This window comes from Lacerta agilis, chromosome 8 (genome assembly GCF_009819535.1).
Source record: "Lacerta agilis isolate rLacAgi1 chromosome 8, rLacAgi1.pri, whole genome shotgun sequence".
Taxonomy (NCBI): domain Eukaryota; kingdom Metazoa; phylum Chordata; class Lepidosauria; order Squamata; family Lacertidae; genus Lacerta; species Lacerta agilis.
In genome coordinates, this window is record NC_046319.1 from 1,934,211 (window position 1) to 1,953,748 (window position 19,538).

General features: G+C 45.7%; 1 protein-coding gene across 1 annotated transcript in view; it reads right to left on the reverse strand.

Moving 5' to 3' along the window:
* FER1L5 (fer-1 like family member 5) overlaps positions 1–19,538 on the reverse strand; it is a 170,249-nt gene that overhangs the window by 29,042 nt on the left and 121,669 nt on the right. The window contains 16 exon segments of the mRNA XM_033156713.1: positions 349–514; positions 1,416–1,577; positions 1,996–2,094; positions 3,192–3,353; positions 5,276–5,358; positions 5,361–5,456; positions 6,588–6,665; positions 7,887–8,031; positions 8,986–9,196; positions 13,155–13,320; positions 13,434–13,536; positions 14,681–14,795; positions 16,615–16,763; positions 17,544–17,675; positions 19,333–19,424; positions 19,427–19,522. Coding sequence (XP_033012604.1) covers positions 349–514; positions 1,416–1,577; positions 1,996–2,094; positions 3,192–3,353; positions 5,276–5,358; positions 5,361–5,456; positions 6,588–6,665; positions 7,887–8,031; positions 8,986–9,196; positions 13,155–13,320; positions 13,434–13,536; positions 14,681–14,795; positions 16,615–16,763; positions 17,544–17,675; positions 19,333–19,424; positions 19,427–19,522 — 2,055 coding nt within the window.

Sequence of the window (19,538 nt, forward strand, 5' to 3'; positions counted from 1 at the left end):
ATGGGGTCACAGAGTTGGACACGACTAAACGACTAAACAACAACAACAAGTGCTTTGTGAATCTTATAACATGTCCTTTGTTGTGGCTGTGCTGTTTAGCTTATTTTTTTAGTTGTTTCGTTAATAGTGTTTTATAGAAGGTGCTTGTTTTACTGATTGTTAAATTAAATAAACTGTTAAATTTTACTTGTTAATTATTCCATCATTGTGGGGTTCTATCATGTTATTGTCATTTATTGTTTGTGAGCCACTTTGTGACTCCTGTGAGTGAAAAGCAGCATAGAAAATGAAATGAATTCACTCCTGGCCAGGTAAAGGTATTGTAAGGTATTGTAAGGTGGAGCCTACCTCTGACAGGGAGATTATGGGCCTTCCTTTCTTCCCAGGGGTCACAGTAGTACTGGCTCATGGATCTCACAGTCGCTTGGCCCACCACAGGCTTAAATCCAAACTCTCTGTGGTCTTTCACCTTCAGTTCAATAGGAAGCGCATAATCTTCATCCACAGGCAGGTACTAAGGGAGATCAGGAGGGGCAGGTACTAAGGGAGATCCAGGAAAGGAACGTCTGGGGGATCCATTTGAGGGATGATGAGACAAAGGCAGCTGTGCACATACTGTCATGCTGTCCAAGTGAAGAGATACACCTCTAAGGTTTCAGTATAGCTAGCATGTAACTAAAAAGATGCCTGTTTAAATGAGCATGCCTGGCCTAAAAATGCTTGCTTAGATAAGCATTTGTGGCTCTTGACGACACACACTACCAGTTTGGCTAGAGGTAGGGCTGGCCCAAGACATTTTGTCACCTGAGGCAAACTACAAAATGGCTTCCCCTCTCCTCCCATGAGGGAGGAAAGGGTGAGAGAAGATCTACATCTGGAACAAGGGTGGGAGGAGACGAGCAGTGCCTCCTGTTCACTAAGATCCTCATATGGGACAGCTGAATATTCCTGCAGTGCAGGGGGCTTGACTAGATGATCCTATGGGTCCCTTCCAACTCTACAATTCTATAAGATTCTAAGAAGCTACTGTAGAGGTGGCATGGGGGGCTTGTTGAGGAGACGGCAGATCCAGCCTCCAAGGAGCATGCTGCAACTGTTGGTAGCACCGTGGTGGCAGCAGTCGGCAATGCATTCCTTGGAGGCCCCTGTGAATCCTGCTGCTTGAGGCCTCACCTTGCCTCATGGGTGAGCCAGCCCTGGGTAGAGGCTGGGGGGAAAGTATAGCTAGTAAAGGAGACAAGAGAGAAAAGGTCACAGTGAAAATGTGTATTGCAAAATCTGATTAGCAAACTCTAAAATGGTGGAGATGATGATGATGATGATTATAGGAGAAGAGGAGGTTACTGTAGTTTCATCTCAAGTCTTAAGATTCGCCCTTGAAAACTGTCTCTGCCATATGCTAGGGGCCCACTCACCACTTTCATGAGATAGATATTGATTGGAAAATTGGGGTACTCTTGGAGATTCCTGATGACTGGTGTCTGAAGAGTTTCTCCTCCACACTCTATGGTGAGACTCGGATTGCTGATGGCCAGCAGATTGTAGGTCGCCATGTCCCGCAGGCCCCAAGCCAGGATCTGTGGGGAGATCATGATAAATACTGTATTTATAAAAGCTACAGCTCAGCAGAAAGTGGGGCAGACAGGTGGGTGGAATCTGTCAGAAGAAGCCTGTTGATCCACTGTAGCACTGAGTCCACCCCCACAGGGCCCGAGGCTTTGCTTTCTGGATTTGCTGCAGGGTTGGACCAATTGATCCATTTTACTTCCCCTGAACTTTTGAAGAATCAAATGATAATTGTGGAGTTTACAGCCCTCCCCCTGTGCAATCTTCTTAATTATTGATGTTTTATTATGCTTTACTTTTTCCCCTAATGCATGCTGTAAGCCACCCAGAGTGGCTGGGGAAACCCAGCCAGATGGGCGGGGTAATAATAATAATAATAATAATCATCATCATCATCATCATCATCATCTCTTGTGGCTTTACACTCACCTCAATGGCCATTAGCCTTAAGATCGGCCGGATTCCTTTAGGGATTATGTATGTCCCATCCTTCCATGCAGGTGGTGGAAGCTTTCCTAAGGATCCATCCTGTGGAGAAGGAGGAAGAGCTCTGCTGAATAGAGATCTACTTTTCTTTTTTTAGCCAGTGGTGAATGACATTTTCTCCTCAGTCTTTAGCTGGAGGATAACTATTGGTTTTAAGAGCCCCTGAGAGCAAATCTGGAGAGTAGAAATCTAGTTGTAGTAGACAAATTTCTTTTGCCCTGCTTAGAAGTGCTGGAGCTTTGAAACGATTGGTTGCAAAAGGCTTTTGAAATGATGCTGGGGGTGCTCCTTCGAACCTCCCAGATGTTTTGAATTACAACTCCCATCATCCCCAGGGAACGTGGCTGTGATGAGCAGAACTGATGGGAACTGTAGTCCAAAATATCTGGAGGGCACCAGGGATAGTGAAGGCTGCTCTAGAGCCTCTGGGAAACTCAAAGAAATCTGTTGCTTGCAACTGTATGACTCTTTTATTCAGTCTTTTAAAGGAGTTGTAGCTTAATTTGGGTTTATTCCGGTGTACCTAAATGTCAGAGCAGGCAGTAAATCACACCGTTGAAGCTGGAGTGAACTTTCTATTAGCAAGAACTTTCTATTAGCAAGAACAGATCTGGAGGAGTGCCAGGCCCAATGAGCACAGCAGCTCACGTCTGGTAGGTCTTGCCTTATGGATCAGTTGCCAAAACTGAAAGTCTCTGCCTCACCACAGCCATCTAGGTTCCCTCCTCTCCAGGACTTTCCCCAAGCAATTGGAGACTGTGCCTGCATGAAGTCAACCTATCTTCCACCCTTTTCATGCTTCCTGTGTTCCTGGGGGCACACCTATCACTCTGCACCAGCCAGACTAATCTCCGCCTCTTGGCCTCCCTCATACCACTTTCCTGCTTTTCTGACTCTGATTCTGGACTTTGCCACAGACTCTCCTAGCTCACTAAGCCCTGTTACCTCTCCAGTTTCTGACACCTCTTTCCAGTCTTCTCCCACTTGTCCTAGTGACCACTCACTGTTGTTCAACCACCACTGCCCAGACTCTATGCCTTCTTCCCTTGGGAGTTCTCCTGCTAGTTCCACTGCTCCTCTGCGTCCCACCAGTACATGATACTAACGCACCTGGCATAAGGCATAATTTAATTTGTTACCTTCTTGTCCAACAAAAGCTCAAAAGCAGCCAGGAGCTGACCGGAATCCATCTGTTCTTTAATGATTGTATACTTTTGGAGACGGGGTAGTCTTCGTGAGCTGAGATCCAGGTGCACACTTGGGATGCACAAGCTCCTTCCCATGAAATAATCAGAGTGGCCCTGAAAGAGACACAGAACACAGGGTGAAGGTTTTCCAGGCTAGGTGTGTAAGAGGAGTGGTTAAAAGCCAATAGTAGATTGGACTGCCTGTATGTGGGCAACAGTGTAGGGTCAGAAAGCAAACAGACAGGAAATGTTGGACATGCTGAAGACTGTACTTGGTGTTATAATCTAGTTGTTCCCTTATGTGGAAATTACAGTCTGAAGCAGCTGGAGGGCACCAGGATGGGGAAGGCCAAGTTTAAAAGAGACTAGGGATGGGTGAATCCACCAATTTCAGTTTCTCTCTTTTCTGATCTTACATTCAGTTCTCCCCATTTCCACATCGGTTTGTGATTTTTTTATTTTCAAAAAAGTTCTCATGAAAATTCACATGCGTCTCAGTGCAAATTTCTCCTAACTGTACAGTCATACCTCGGGTTGTGTTCGCTGCGGGATACGAACGTGCCAAACCCGGAAGTACTGGAACAGGTTACTTCCGGGTTTTGGCACGTGCGCATGTGCGCATGTGCAAAAGCGCCAAATCATGCCTTGCACATGCACAGATATGGTGTTTCAGGTTGCGGACCTTTCAGGATGCGGACCTTTCAGGTTGCGAACGGGCCTCCGGAATGGATCCCATTCGCAACCAGAGGTACCACTGGATACATATTTGCCTAACACTCATATTTCTGCAAAGCAGTGTTCCCTAATATAGTGCATTTTTCTATGTTATTTTCACACATATTTTTATGAATGCTTTACTCAAACATACGCATTTTTGTACATGTTACATGGATGGAGAACTACATTGCAAAATTCAAAGAAATGTGAATTCTGAAGGGGGTGTATGTTTCTGTTTGTGTATTGTTGAGAAGTGAGAATTAGGTAGATTTGTCTTTAAATGTGAACCAAATCAAATTTCTTCTCCTTCCTTACCAGAGAGCAATCTGTATTTGTAACATTGATATTTATAACATTTAATGATTATTGCTTGCCTGATTTTCAGCAGTATATCTCTTGAATTCTGGCAAGTATTTTGATATGAGTAAACCTTGTCTTTTTCTTGTTTACTCAGTAGTCTGAGAGTGATTTCTTTGTTAAGAGGAAAACATAAAACAAGCAGAAGGTAATCCAAGTCTATCAAAGCATCCTTGGAAATCACAATTATTCTAGAAGGTTATGCTGACCTGTGGCCCCCAGCAGGTGGACCAAGAATGAATTTGGTTCCTAGGATGCAAAAAACATTAGTCACCCCAAACTAAAGAAAGTGTTTGTTGACACATGTTGCATGGAATTCACTGCCATGAGATGTGGTGTTTTGCCACATTTGCAATTTGACTAATTTATGGAGGAGGGGGTCTTTATCAGGGACTATTACAAATCATAGCCAAATGGAACCTCCATCTTCAGAGGTATTGTACCTCTTAATATCAGATACTGCAGATAAATGAAAGAGAAGGGCTGTTGCCTTCCTGTCCTGCTTGTGGACTTCCTGGAGATAGATTAACTGGGAAACAGGATGCCTGAATAGGTGGGTCTTTGGTTTGATCTAGCAGGGCTCTTAAGTTGTTACTCAAGATAAAAGGCTGGAGGGAAAGCACCCGGGAATGCCTTCTGGACTGTCCACAGTGCTGTTATCACAGGTTAATAATGCCAGAAAAGAGATGCCTGAATTTCAGTTGCCCTTTTGCTTGCCATCTTTTTCTGTTGACTTCATGGGCCTGTGAAAAGAACCTCATGCCTATCTCAGGGTTAGATCATCTGCTTTGCATGCAGAAAGTTCCAAGTTCAATCCCTGACATCTCCAGGAAGGGCTGGGAAAGACTCTGTGTCGGAAATCATGGAAAGCCACTGCCAGTCAGCATATAGACAATACCGTGCCAGATGGGCCAATGGTCTGGCGCAGCGTAGGGCAACTTCCTATGCTCCTATGCACATACACTTGCGTCAAAGTCAAAGACCTCCAAGGCCACCACAGGTGGTTCTTGCTCAGTTGCTCGAGGGTCTCCATAGATCAAGATGTTTCAAAGATAAGGGTCTGGTCCCAGCAGGGGTGCAGCGTGCCAGAGATGGTCTGGGTATGTTGGCTCATGTGAAGGAAGGAAACGTGGGCCAAAGGATCTAGCAGAGAGGAAATAACAGGAGATGGAGGAATTACTGATACAGACTCAAATATCACCTACATGTTTTCCAAGATAACACTACACTATAAGCTTAAAATGGATGAATAGCCATTCACACACACCCCTCTTCTTGGGAACTCCAGTTTTAAGGGGATCTCCAACAGAGAATTCTCAATTTGCACTCCCCACCCACCACTGGATTGGGCCAGCTGTGCTGTGCTGTAAGCACCAACCCTTCCCCCCAGGCCACTTTCCTGCTCTAAATCTCCCCTGCAAAGCTGCTGTTAAAGCAAATGGGGAGGGAGAGGAGAGAGGAATGATACATGGATAGCTCTACTTTTCCCTAAGTGGAGCTAAAATCAACATTGGGAGGATGTGTGTGGGAGGGAAATGGCTTTTAAAAAACCAGCACTGTTGCCCTGATCCAATTTGAGCATGATTTGAGGATAAGAAGATGGAGATAAAGATGATGATGATGAAGAAGAAGGCAGGAGATCAAATACTGGATCTCTTGCAACACAGCTTTTTTGGCCCTGACCTGAGCTCCAGAAAAATAGTAATTACCTGTGGTCTGAAATGGGAGGGAACACCAAGATTCTGCCCCTCCTAAATTCAAGTGAAACACAGGCATTTGAGTGCCTCTGGGTAAATGGCCTCTTGTGAGGAAAGAGATGAGGACAGGGAGGAGTGAATGATAGAGGGCATGGGAGGGCAGAGGACTTGGAATCATAGAACAGAGTAGCTAGGGACCCCAGGGGTCATCTAGTCCAACCCCTGCAATGCAATTAGTAAAGGTAAAGGACCCCTGACAGTTAAATCCAGTCACGGATGACTCTGGGGTTGTGGTGCTCATCTTGCTTTACTGGCCGAGGGAGCCAGTGTACAGCTTCTGGGTCATGTGGCAAGCATGACTAAGCCACTTCTGGCAAACCAGAGCAGCGCACGGAAATGCAATTTACCTTCCCACCGAAGCAGTACCTATTTATCTACTTGCACTTTGACGTGCTTTTGAACTACTAGGTTGGCAGGAGCAGGGATCCGAGCAACAGGAGCTCACTCCGTCGTGAGGATTCGAACCGCTGACCTTCTGGTTTAGACCACAGAAATTACTTGTTTCCATTGCACCTACCTGCAGAACTCTTAGCACTAGTTCCAACTAGGTCTCTTGCTTGGTAGATGTAGCAGCGCAACTGGAAATAGACAGGATCTGAAAGGAGGAAGTCTTTTTTTAAGAAAAAAAACTGCACTTTCCTTCTAGTTTCCCTACAATATACCACCCAGACTTGCAAACAGGTATGTAGGAAGGCATCATTTTTCCATTTCGCTCATTCATCACATACAGCTCTTCTACCCAAAACCTCGCTGTGCATTGTGGTGAGCTTATGTAATTGATTAAATAAATTGCACAAGTTATGTTGTCATTATGTTATTCCACCCCATTCATTTCAATGCAAAGGAAATACATTGAAAATTGTGGAGTGGGGAGCACCATTCCAGACATGGGTTAAATTTGCAAACACCAGCAATTTCTGGTTCTGCTTCTGTTTTCACCTGAATTCTCTGCAAACTCCCTACTTGCTCTGTTAGAGAGACTCCTTGTGCACAATATCATTCCATCTAATAGCAAACTCAGGGGATGAGTTATGCCCCAGAATTTTGGGGAGAACCCCAAGGTTTACAGAAATAGAAAATAATCTTTCCAAATAGAACCACACCCCTATGGAAGTGTTTGCCTTAATACAGCTCAATAAATGCTGAGCATGCTCAGTGGCCATGGAATGCCAAGTGACCACTGAAAACGAAAAACAGAATGGGGTAAGCTACGCCTTCTATTGTGTGGGCTGGGTGGTCCCTCCCCTTACCTGGCCAATCCCCCTGGCAACGCTTCCCCCAGGCGGGATTGGATGCTGGCTGAGGTAGGCGGAGACCACAGGTCTCCAGCCTGGGGAAGGTGATGCCAGCCCGAACTGGCAGGAGCCGCTCTGGGATCCAAGGGGGCTGCGCGTGACCACGCAAAAACCGCTCCCCATTTAATGTGGGGAATGGTCATTACTTGTTATTTTATGTGCAGCAGGACAACTTTCTTTTTCCATGTGCTCTCATTTGGACAAACTGTTGGATAAAAGCAAATGCATTTCCTTCTCTTGAATTTGTAGTTGACACATGAATTGCTTTAAACTACAAGAGGGCACTTTGTGTGTAGCTATTTAGCCAACAGTGTTTGTAAGCATCTATGTTTAATTTAACTCCAACCCTAAAAGATGTTTGTTCTTCTCTCCATAAAAGATGTTGGCTGTTTCTCTTTTACCTCCACTCATCAGGTAAATAGTTCCTGCATGAATAAAGCCTTTGAACTCCAGAAACTGTAAGTCATTATTGCAATCTAATTCACCCAAGCTGCTAAGGCTTGTTAACACAAACTACTCACTCTTGAACATGCAGAAGATAAGTGGGGTGTTCTTCTTCAGGAGGGTTTGAGAGGGAGCTTTTTCTGGCTCTTTCTCATCTTTCTTTTCTTCTTTCTTTCCTATCTCAATTTTCTTATTTTTCCATTGGCTTTCAATTTCCACACCCTGAAAAAGATGACATAATAATTTTTTTAAATAAAAAAATGCCTTAGGTGTACACTTAAAAAACCACAACCCTGCTACCCATACAAATCATGCAAATAAAGCACAGGAGCACAATTTCTTTTATTTTGCATTTTTAAACACTGTCTTTTGGCTATTTTGCCAAATTTATTCCAGTTTTGTTAGTCATGGTATGTGTGTGTGTGAACCCTGAAACCCCACCCCCTGATGACGGGAAAACTTGTTTTAACTTCTTCTCTGACTTCTGAAATTTCAACAGGGATCAAAATCTCTGGCTACCATTTTACATCATCCTTCACAATGCCCCAGAGACCTTGTGTCAATCTAGAACATGGGGTGAGTGTGTGTGTGTGTGTGTGTGTGTGCTTGTTGAGAAATGGTGGCCACCCAAAAAAGCAGTAGAAAATATTTAGAAAAAAATGCAAATCTTTTTCTACAAGGGTGGAAAAAGAAGAAATTCAGAAACACTTCTAGACATTTCAGCTTAACTCTGCTTGAGTCACACTGTGACTGATCCCAAGACTTCTTCTCTGTTGAATTTACTGAAATGAATGGAAGCTTCTGTCATGAGGATAGAATTGGTGGATGCAGCTATTGAACCATTTCTGTCTCTCTCCAGCAGTCAAGATTCAATTTAGGGCTCATCTGCAGAATTGGAACAAATGTCAATCCGTGGAAAACCTGTTTGACGTTTCTTCCGATTCAGCTGTAAACAGCATGTTTCCCTGGAGAAAGCAGTGGGACAAAAAAACAAAAAAACAAAACAAAAACCCTGCTCAGACCCTTGCCTACACAGCATGAATCTGTGCCTAGAAATCACGTGGACGAGCCCTTTGAAGCCCAAAGACTGGCTTCATGTCCTCTGAATGAATCACTTGGCAGCTGTGCCACAGCTGAGAGAGAAAACACTTGACCGTGGCACCTGGCTTTTCTTACCAGTGAACCCTCCAAGAGAAAAATGAAGGCTACACGGCTGGGCGATATCGGGATGAGCTTCCTGTGCCAGCATCGCCGGCGAAAGATGTCGCTGGGATGCCGCTGCAGGTGGAACCTCCAGCCGTGGAGTGGAGCATATTCCCAAGTCTCTTCTTTCAGCCTTAACTCGGAGTGCTGCAGGAAATAGATGGAAAGAGAGGCTTGAAGTGAGCTGGAGGAAAGATAGTGATTAGGTCAAATGGGATCAAGGCCATTGAGACCCCTGGATGGACTTGAAGGTTTATGGGGGTTCACTTCAATGCTGGTCATTAACAGTAACAATGAAGATTGTGATTTGATTTGGGGCCCCAGTTTAGACAGCCATGTGTTACTACAATTTTGACGCACACAATGTTACATTGCATTTCATTGTCATTGCGATATATTTTGAGGTTTCACGTATGTTTTGTTTTGTGGTTCTTAGTTGCTTTACACCGTACTTCATATGCTGGGATTATTATGGTTAGTGTTAGTATTAGTAATGTTTGGTTTTGAATGTGGAATTTCGTATTGTGATTCTTATATTGGTTCTTTTTTGTTGGGCCAGCTTTAGAAGTGATTTCACAATCCTCCCCCAAAAAGAGAAATATTTTGGAGCACATGCAGTTTTGCATCCTAAACAGTAAAAAGGGGGTTTGTTCCAGCTGACTTGATGCTACAGACATTAATTAGTTGTGACTAGGCACCATTTTCTGGTGGATGAATCCCAAATCGGAATTAATATTGCCGGAAAAATAATCAACAACCTCAGATACGCTGATGATACAACCTTGATGGAAGAAAGTAAGGAGGAATTAAAGAACCTTTTAATGAGGGTGAAAGAGGAGAGTGCAAAATATGGCCTGAAGCTCAACATAAAAAAAACTAAGATCATGGCCACTGGTCCCATCACCTCCTGGCAAATAGAAGGGGAAGAAATGGAGGCAGTGAGAGATTTCACTTTCTTGGGTTCCATGATCACTGCAGATGGTGACAGCAGTCACGAAATTAGAAGACGCCTGCTTCTTGGGAGAAAAGCAATGACAAACCTAGACAGCATCTTAAAAAGCAAAGACATCACCTTGCCGACAAAGGTCCGTATAGTTAAAGCTATGGTTTTCCCAGTAGTAATGTACGGAAGTGAGAGCTGGACCATAAAGAAGGCTGATCACCGAAGAATTGATGCTTTTGAATTATGGTGCTGGAGGAGACTCTTGAGAGTCCCATGGACTGCAAGAAGATCAAACCTATCCATTCTTAAAGAAATCAGCCCTGAGTGCTCACTAGAAGGACAGATCCTGAAGTTGAGGCTCCAGTACTTTGGCCACCTCATGAGAAGAGAAGACTCCCTAGAAAAGACCCTGATGTTGGGAAAGATGGAGGGCACAAGGAGAAGGGGACGACAGAGGATGAGATGGTTGGACAGTGTTCTCGAAGCTACTAACATGAGTTTGGCCAAACTGCGAGAGGCAGTGAAGGATAGGCGTGCCTGGCGTGCTCTGGTCCATGAGGTCACGAAGAGTCGGACACGACTGAACGACTGAACAACAAGGCACCATTTTAAAATAATAAATGAGAAGTTGTAACCATGTATGTGCCTGTCCCCACTCAACTATTAAAAAAAATCTGTTAAAATTAAGAAGAAGGATCCTGTACAGTGGTACCTCTGGTTATGTACTTAATTCGTTCCGGAGGTCTGTTCTTAACCTGAAACTGTTCTTAACCTGAAGCACCACTTTAGCTAATGGACCTCCCTCTGCGCTGCACCGCCAGAGCACGATTTCTGTTCTTATCCTGAAGCAAAGTTCTTAACCTGAAGTGTATTTCTGGGTTAGCGGAGTATGTAACCTGAAGGGTATGTAACCCGAGGTACCATGTACTACCCAGCATCAACTCCACTGAGCTCTGGCATGGCCCACGTGGTGATGCTGGGCCTGTTTGCCACAGCCTGACCATCTGCCACTTGCTGGGTGGTCACTTGGAGGCCCTTGTCCTGTGGGGCCTTGGGATTTACCCCCCAGGATCCATAAGAATGTAAGAAGAGCCCTGCTGGATCAGGCCCTGCTGGATCAGGCTACCATGGCCCCTGTCCTGTTGTCACAGTGACCATAGAGATGTCCCAAGGGAAGCCCACCAACCAGGCACTCCTTTCTGCTGTTTCCAGCAACTCGTATTCCTTAGTCTTTAGCTGCAACACTGGACACTTTATTGCAACATTTAATACAACTTCGATGGTTTCTAGCTCAACTACAAGTTCTCTAGAACAGGCTTCCTCAACAGCCCTCCAGATGTTTTGAGACTACAATTCCCGTTATCCCTGACCACTGGTCCTGCTAGCTAGGGATCATGGTAGTTGTAGGCCAAACAACTGGAGGGCCGAGGTTGAGGAAGCCTGCTCTAAAACCAATATTTAGTGTAACCTTACCCGTGCTGTAGACACACTTCCAGCGGAGATATGACATGTGTTGGTATTTTGTTGTATTTTGGTTAAAAGGGGGGGAAAAATACAAGAAAACAATAACAAGGAGAATTCCCTGGATGCCTAGATCCAGGTACATGGCAAGTGCTCTTTTGGTGCGAATGCCTAGCAGAGGTTTAAAATCACAAAATATGTAGTACATTGTGGAAATACAGACTGTTAGACTTTTAAAATATCTTCTTCTAGGTTGCTTCCAAAGTTCCCCTCTTCTCATAGCACAGAAAGAGACCACGTTTGGTAAGTAAAATGGTTTACTTACAACTCTTCAAAGGTCAGATTCATTTGGTTTCCCATACAGCAGCCAGAAAAGATAGGCAGTTTAACGTACGTTGCCAATGGTAAATGTTTCTAAATTATTTGTATTGAAACACAAAGATAGCTTGCTAAAGCTACGTGATCTAAGTTTGGAGCATCAGCTTAGACCTCCTTACTGGTAGGTATCAGGAATGTGAGCCCCCTGAGCACACTGAGAGAGTCAGCCTGGAAGCTGAGGTGAGTGAGGAAGAGCTTAACTCTGTAGCTGAGAGTTGTCTGTCTGATGCCCCTCCTCATTTCCAGGGAAGGAGCGTTTAGTTCCCAGGAGGAAGAGGAGGAGGAGTTGGATCCTGACCAAGACATTGCCAGGCAACCATCAAATAAGACTTCCTCTCAGGCTGGATCTTTGAGGGGGGTTGCATTCAACCCGAGAGTCCAAAAACTCATAGGTTAGAAAAGCCTAGAGAATGAAGGAGGGGGAAGAGAAGGATGGTGGGGTTTTGGTGTTCCTCCTGTTGGAGAGGGCGGAACAATGACTCGGACTGGAACAACTAGCCTAATGAGAGAACATGGCTGTTTTGAATGTCTTTCTTTCTTTCTTTCTTTCTTCTTTCTTTTCTTCTTTCTTTCTTATAAACTTGTAACAAACTGACAGGAGAGTCTTCGCTGCGTTATGAGGCTGCTCGCCTGCACAGATCATTATAGTAGGGTTGGAGGAAGAAGAGTGATAACAAATAGTTGGTAACCTTCCTAGCAGGACAGCATACTCTATGGTCTTAATCCCTTCATGCATTAAGCATGTTGGGTATATGAGGCTGGACAGCAAGCACCCTCCCTTTTTACTAGCAGGCACCTCTTGAATGCCCTTTTACGTCCTTTGTCCCTGTGCCAGTAATTTTAATGATCATTTTGTACCCTTTCCATGAAGTTTTATATTTTATTGAACATATTGTTGTACATTGCTGTGTTATATAATATGAATTGGTGGTATATAAATAATTTTATCAATCAGTTAGTAAAATATGACTGGATTTTCAGCAGGGACTGACTAGCACAGCCATGCTGAGATATGCCAGTTCCTCTAAGTTGTGGTTGAAGTGTGCACCTCTTGAACTGCAGCGGTCAGGGAATGCTCTACTTCCTGTGGAATGAGCTTCTTGTTTCCACTGCAAGCCTGGCTGACTCGAACTCTGTGTTTTGTGGGCAGTGTCTAAGCTGCAGTACCAGCCTACCTGAGTCTTCTGCCAGTTGACCCCCCCCCCCAGGGGGTGGTGCCAATCCCTGTCCACCTAGCCCTATAAAAGTCCTGGCCTCAAGAGTTTGCTCTGCATCTTTGGCTGACTTTTTATCTCTGACATTCTCTGACAATGTGAACAAGCCCTTGGGCACAACAGCTGTGAGCACCACTGCCAGTTACCAGCCGAAGGAAGGCAGCCATTTTTTCCTTCTTGGTTCTTGCTGGCCAGGTTTCCGGCAGCGTTTCCTGAGCCAGCGCCGGCGGCGGTGGGTGTGGTAGGTCTTCTCGGCTGCATTCCAAGCACAGGGGAACTCAGCAGGTGGGAGAGCAACGCCATACTCCCAACCTAAGGGAGGAAATGTATTCTCATGAGGCTCCAGGCAATGATCCCAAAATATATACAGTCATTGTTCTCAGGAGTGGCTCCAGGGCCAAGACAAACACAAATGGAAAACTTGCCAGCATCGTCCACAGCCCGGTTCTCCTCCACTTTCCAGTCTTCCACAAAGAGCCAGCCTTGGGGGCACAAATCTCTTCCTTTGGAGGGGGCAGGAGCACCACTCTAAAACAGAGAGGGCATGGGGCAAAATGGGGGTCTAAGCAGCAATATTTAAAATGTGCAGGGCATTGCAAATCTCGGGGGCTCAAGTGCAGGGGAGGGTTTTGAGCTACTATTGAACACCGGGGTTGCCAACCTTTTAGGCTTGAGGGCATGTTAGAATATTACAGTGAGTGGCACAGCACCCCTGCCCTTGCTGATCAGCTCTCTTCTTTCCCCTTGCTCAGTCCCTCCCCCAAGAGACAGAAAGAGAGTCATTGTACACCTGCATGCACACACTTCACTTTTCCAAGGGATCTGGGTAGAAAGTTGGTTAAGGCAGAATTAATCTGAGACTTTAAAAGCACATAGAGCTGAGAAAGAAACTTCCTAAGCATTTTTCAAGGGAGGAAAAGGCAACCATCTTCTCCATCTAAAGGCTAAAGGGGCAGTGGTGGTGTTCGGAGGCTTTGGGGCACCAGGGGAAGACCACAAGGGTGCTGTCGCATTCCTGGGCACCACACTGTTGGTCCCTGAATCTTTTTTCAGATTATTGACCCCAGCCTCAGGAGGATATCAAATTTAGGAGTGATGGTGGTGTGTGTGTCCCTGTGGTATAGAGGTATCCTGCTCAGTAGTGTGGCAAGACTCACCCGGGGTGTAGGACAAGGTGAGGTTCATGCTGGACACAAGGCAGGGTTCCAGCTGTGCTCTGGGAAATACAAAGCTCTAGCAAGGGACAACCTGAGCCCATTTGTAGCCTAATTGCTAGCACCACCTGTGCCGCAAGAGGCTTCCCTACTTAAAGGGACCCACCTGTCCCTCATAATCTCCTACTGCGAAGGAGCCAAGGAGGACCAGTCTTCTAGGGTCTTATACAATGAAGTCCTCGGAGTTGGAGGATGGCAGAGACATATCCTTGGGCTTGAGGGTGGCACTGGCAGCAATGGTTCTGGAGCTGCCCCTGCATGCCCTCCCCCCTCAAGTGCAGAGTCCTCCTGTCCATCACCATTTTGGATATGGCAGGTCCTGACAGGGGTGGAATCTACGGGGAGAACATCTTCCAAAGCTAAGTTTGAAAACCACTGGCATCTCCCAAGGATGTCCAAGCCTCAGAGCATCTGCCCTCAGTCCCAGGCTGAAGCTGCGTGTCTCTCCCCTCACTCACGGCATTGCTATAGGGGACTGGGGCCGGTCTCCATCGACGCCCAGGTTGCCGGATCTGGTTCTCATACACTTCCTCTAGCACTTCGGTGTGGTTTGTCTCTTTGTCCAGCAAGAGCCTGGTCAGATGCAGAAGGAGCAAAGGTCTGGTATGCTTTTGGTATGGTGTGGTTTATTTATATACTGTTTAGTGATCCGATGGCCCCAACATGGTGAACCACATGAATACATTGCAAAAGGAATAAACAATGTTTATATCTATGTAATCTGTCTAGACACATTCTAATTTAGAATCAATGGAGACAGAGTGCTTTTCCCCAATATGTAGTCAAGGCACCCCCAAACTTGGCCCTTGTTTTGGATCTACAATTCCCATCATCCCTGACCACTGGTCCTGTTAGCTAGGGATGATGGGAATTGTAGTCCCAAAATATCTGGAGGGCCGCGTTGGGGGATGCCTGATGTAGTCCATGTGTTACTGAGATCTATTGCATATTCTTTGCCCTTGAAAAGTGATCCTTGAGAAAACTGGTTTCATTCTGAAAATGAAAGCTAATTGCAGACTGATTCTCCTCTGCCCTGCAGTGTGCCTTTTTGAAAACGGAAGTCAGTGGTCCTGGCATTGGGGTGGGTGCATCCACACCTACCCAAATAACATTATTATCATTACTATTTATTAAATTTCTATACTGTCCTTCGTCTGAAGATCACAGAGCAGTTTACAATCCTAAGTTTCTCAGGAGAGAGGGTCAGAGCCATGTTTTGGAGCATGTTTGATTTCTGTTTGATTTTCAGGATTGGGCCTATGGGAGAAGAAAGACCCTTTTGGGGTGGCAATGCTCTGAACCCCTCCACAGTAGGCTCAGGTTGTTTATATGTGTAAATAACCATATATCACGAAGACACCACAGTCTCTGCTGTGCCTCATTTCCAAAGGGAAACACCCTGGGGAAGCACGTGGAACCCCTGAAATCGCACGCTGCTGTGGAGATTGGGGTGGTGCATAACCATATAAAAACAGAAAAATACATACCATAATAACAAACAAATCAATAACCTCCCCTCACTGACAGTTACTGTTTTTTATTAAGAGTTTGGATTTGATATCCTGCTTTATCACTACCCCAAGGAGTCTCAAAGCGGCTCACATTCTCCTTTCCCTTCCTCTCCACAACAAACACTCTGTGAGGTGAGTGGGGCTGAGAGACTTCAAAGAAGTGTGACTAGCCCAAGGTCACCCAGCAGCTGCATGTGGAGGAGGGGAGACGCAAACCCAGTTCCCCAGATAACGTGTCTACCAATACTCCTTCCTTCTTCATTCACCTGGGGCATGTGCAATGATAAAAAGGCCTGGATAACCCAAAGAAGGGGAAGATCATCAAAGACGCATCCAACAGCCGCACCCACCCTTGTGGATGGCAGGATCTAGAATCACAATTTAGACTGAAAGCAGAATGCTGAGGACGAGCGTGAATGATTCCAGACCATGTGTCTCCAACCTTAGTTATCAAATGTTTCCTGCCCTTCCTCTCAAAGTAGCCCAGCATGGCAAACATCAAAATGTTAAAACATCTCAATTTAAAATAAAAACAAGAACACGTTTTAAAGCATTTAAAGACAACTGGAAAACATTTAAAAGCAACTGCATACCCTCACAGTTGCTCACAGTTGTCATGGCCAGTAGCTATCAACCATCAAATGCCAGTGTTAACAGGAAGGTCTTTAAATTCCTCTTTTCAAACACCCTGTTTTAATATTCTGTTTCCCACTGCCCCATTTGATGGGTGGTTGGTTACTGAGTCTCCCCTGCTTTGTTTTAGGCTGTCATTTGCACTTTAGATTCTATTGAACGCTATTTTGATGTTCTTCTAAGAAAAGTGTGGCATTTAGAAAGAAGAACCTTGCAAGTAATCTTGAAATTATTATGCGCACACTCACCTTCTCTGGGGTTCCACCACCCACTCGCCATCCCACTGCCATCCCACAGGCAGTTGGAACTTTTCTTTGGGAAGGCTGACCTGCCCAGTGACATCTGAAAAGGCGGGGTGCTGCATCATGTCCCTGGTCCCCCATATTCCGTGGGTCTTCTTTGATTTTCATACTGCAAGCATGAGAGTTAGAACCATGGTTATTTTCATCCCCCACAGGGCAGCATACATGGTGTATATCAGCACAGCCAACTAAATAGCCCAAGCATAGTCCAGAGAGAGAGGTCTGCAGGAAGGAGGCCAATGCTCAGTGGTAGAGCATTTGCTTTGCATGCAGAAGGTCCCGGGTACAATTCCCCAGTATCTCCAGGTACGGCTGGGAAAGTCCCCAGTCTGAGACCATGGAAGTCACTGCTACCCAGTGTAGGCACTGGCAGCCATGAGCTAGATGGTCCAATAGTTTGACAGTTCCTACATTCTTAAAAGCCTGTTGGTGAGCAAACTGAACAAAAATAGTCTATGAGAAAGGAGTCTAAGGAGAAAGTGTCTTTCTTAGTTCAGCCTTTGTACATACCATGGAGGAATTCAACTAAACATACAGAGGAAAAATTCTCTCAGAATTACACAGCCAATCAAAGCACATGATGCCTCAGTGATGTCATGCCACCTTCTTTGCTTGTTAAGCAACACCTCCACCTGTTTCCCTCTTGTGCTAGCTGACATCAACCAAATTAAACCTTGAAATTACAAATGGAATGATCCTTACAACTGCATTTCCAACAGTGCCTTTCCCACTCCCATATGGCCCCCAGTATAAACCTGTGAGGAAAGGTTATGCTAGGAGATAGTAACTACCCCAAGGTAAGCATCAGTGGGGAGGTGTCTCTTGGAATCAGGTTCAAACTGGACCCTTTCCATGCTGCCTGGCTTGTCTCTCACCGTCTCAGCGTAGATAAGGATTCTCCCTTCACAACATTTCAAGAACTCTGCACTATCAGCCAGCTCTCCAAGCCACATTCGCACCCGCAACACAACAGGAATGGGAGCGTTCTTCCCTTTGTTTTGTGCACTCTGTGGGATAGAAAGGAAAAGAGTTATGCATATGCATTCCTTCCACCATCATTAGGACTGCAGACACAACAGTGGACACAATGGCTACAAAAACAGTCGTTTTCAAGCCCCTATTGCTATGAGATTTGTGAGGACCTCAGCAGTGTGTGAAGATTCAGAAATGGCCCGATGGTTCACTGAGCCCACCCCCCTGCCTAAGCATAAAAGTTCCCACATGCTGGCCCTGGTCTTTCCAAAATACTTCGATCCCCCGCTGTCCTTATTTTCTGAGCCTGAGGGGACCTCAGAAGAGCCCTGTTGGATCAGAGCAAAGGTCCATCTAGGCTGGCACCCAGTCAGGATGTTGGCCAGCTCTCCATGCATCAGCTTTGGTGGCCAAATGCTTGAGGTGGCCCTTTGGAGAGGCAAGCCATTGCCACAGCTGCCTTGCCAAATGCTTGTCAGCTCAGGATCAATGGAGAGATTGCTGGCTATGGTAGACAAATCATCTACCACCTCAAGCATTTGGCCACCCAATGCTGATGCATGCAGAGCTGGCCAATGTCCTGACTCAGTATGTTGGTCTTTGTCAGGCTGGTGGTACTCCCAACTCCTTGCAGGATGGGTTAAAATTGTTGCTGAGTCTCTGTGTAGAGCTTCCTTGGAGTGTGCTGTCAAGGCCACATTGTCTGCAAAAGACATCTCTCAGATAAGGATCCGCCACTCTTCTTTGTATGGGTGTACTACCATCTTCAGCTGAGCTGAAGGCATATGAGAGCAATGCGGAGGAGAATATGCCAAAGAGGGTTGGGGTGAGAACCACTGCCCTGTTTCACATTGCTCTTATAGGGAAGGCATGGGAGGATGAAGCTGTTAGATTGGACAGTGCCACGCAGGTTCTCATGGAAGGACACAATCATCTTGTGATGCTTAGGTGGGCATCCGATCTTGTGGAGCCATGTGAAGAGTCATTTTTGGCTGCTGAATTCAAAGGCCTTTGCATGCCTCTGGAAACCCACAATGTAGGGGTCACAGATGATACCAGCCAGATATACTGCCTGCTCTACAGATATCGGTATTTGGTAATAGACTGCTCTGAACATGGGGGTCCTGAAGTGTCCCTGTAGTATCAACTGTGTGAGGGGAAACCTTGCAATGGATCTGCCCCAATACCAGGAAGCAGCAGGAGTCAGGAAACCTTCAATAGTAGTACTGAGCTCACCCCACATTACAGCTGCTCCTTGTGTGTCCTCCCGGCTCCTGTGACACAAGGGCAGTAAATGTAAGGAGGAAAGAAAGCACCACAGGCAGGTCTAGAGGAGCACCAGCAACTCCCTTGGGCAGACTCGGAGGGGAGGGCATGAGATGCTTGTGGGTACGGTGGCCTCCTGGGTGACCCCAAGAGCTTTAATTCCTATGGTTTTTGCTAAGAGAATTGGCACACAAATGAGCCAAAATGGAGATATCTTTATTTGTTATTTTCATTTTATTTAAAGGCATTTGTTGCTCTGCTTTTCAGACAAAAAAGACTCCTAGAATGGCTATTGTAAGACCAGTAAAACAAAACAATTCCAGCCTGCAAGCTTACAATCTAATAGACACAGCAGAAAAGAAAAAAGGGAAGAGGAAAACGAGCAAACAGAGACCCCATTTTCAATGTCAAAAAGTAGTTTTTTACCTGCAGGAAGATGGTCTGGGTTTTGCCACACATCCTGCCCCTGGCGTGGGGGCCAGCTTTGGAGAACATGATTGTATGAGACCTGACCCGGTGTGGGCCACCCGCTTGTCATCACACAGCATCCAGATCATGACATCTGGCATGCTGATCTGGCCTAGGGGAAGCAAGAAGGACAGGGAAGCAGAGGTCACTTACTGTGGTCGCAT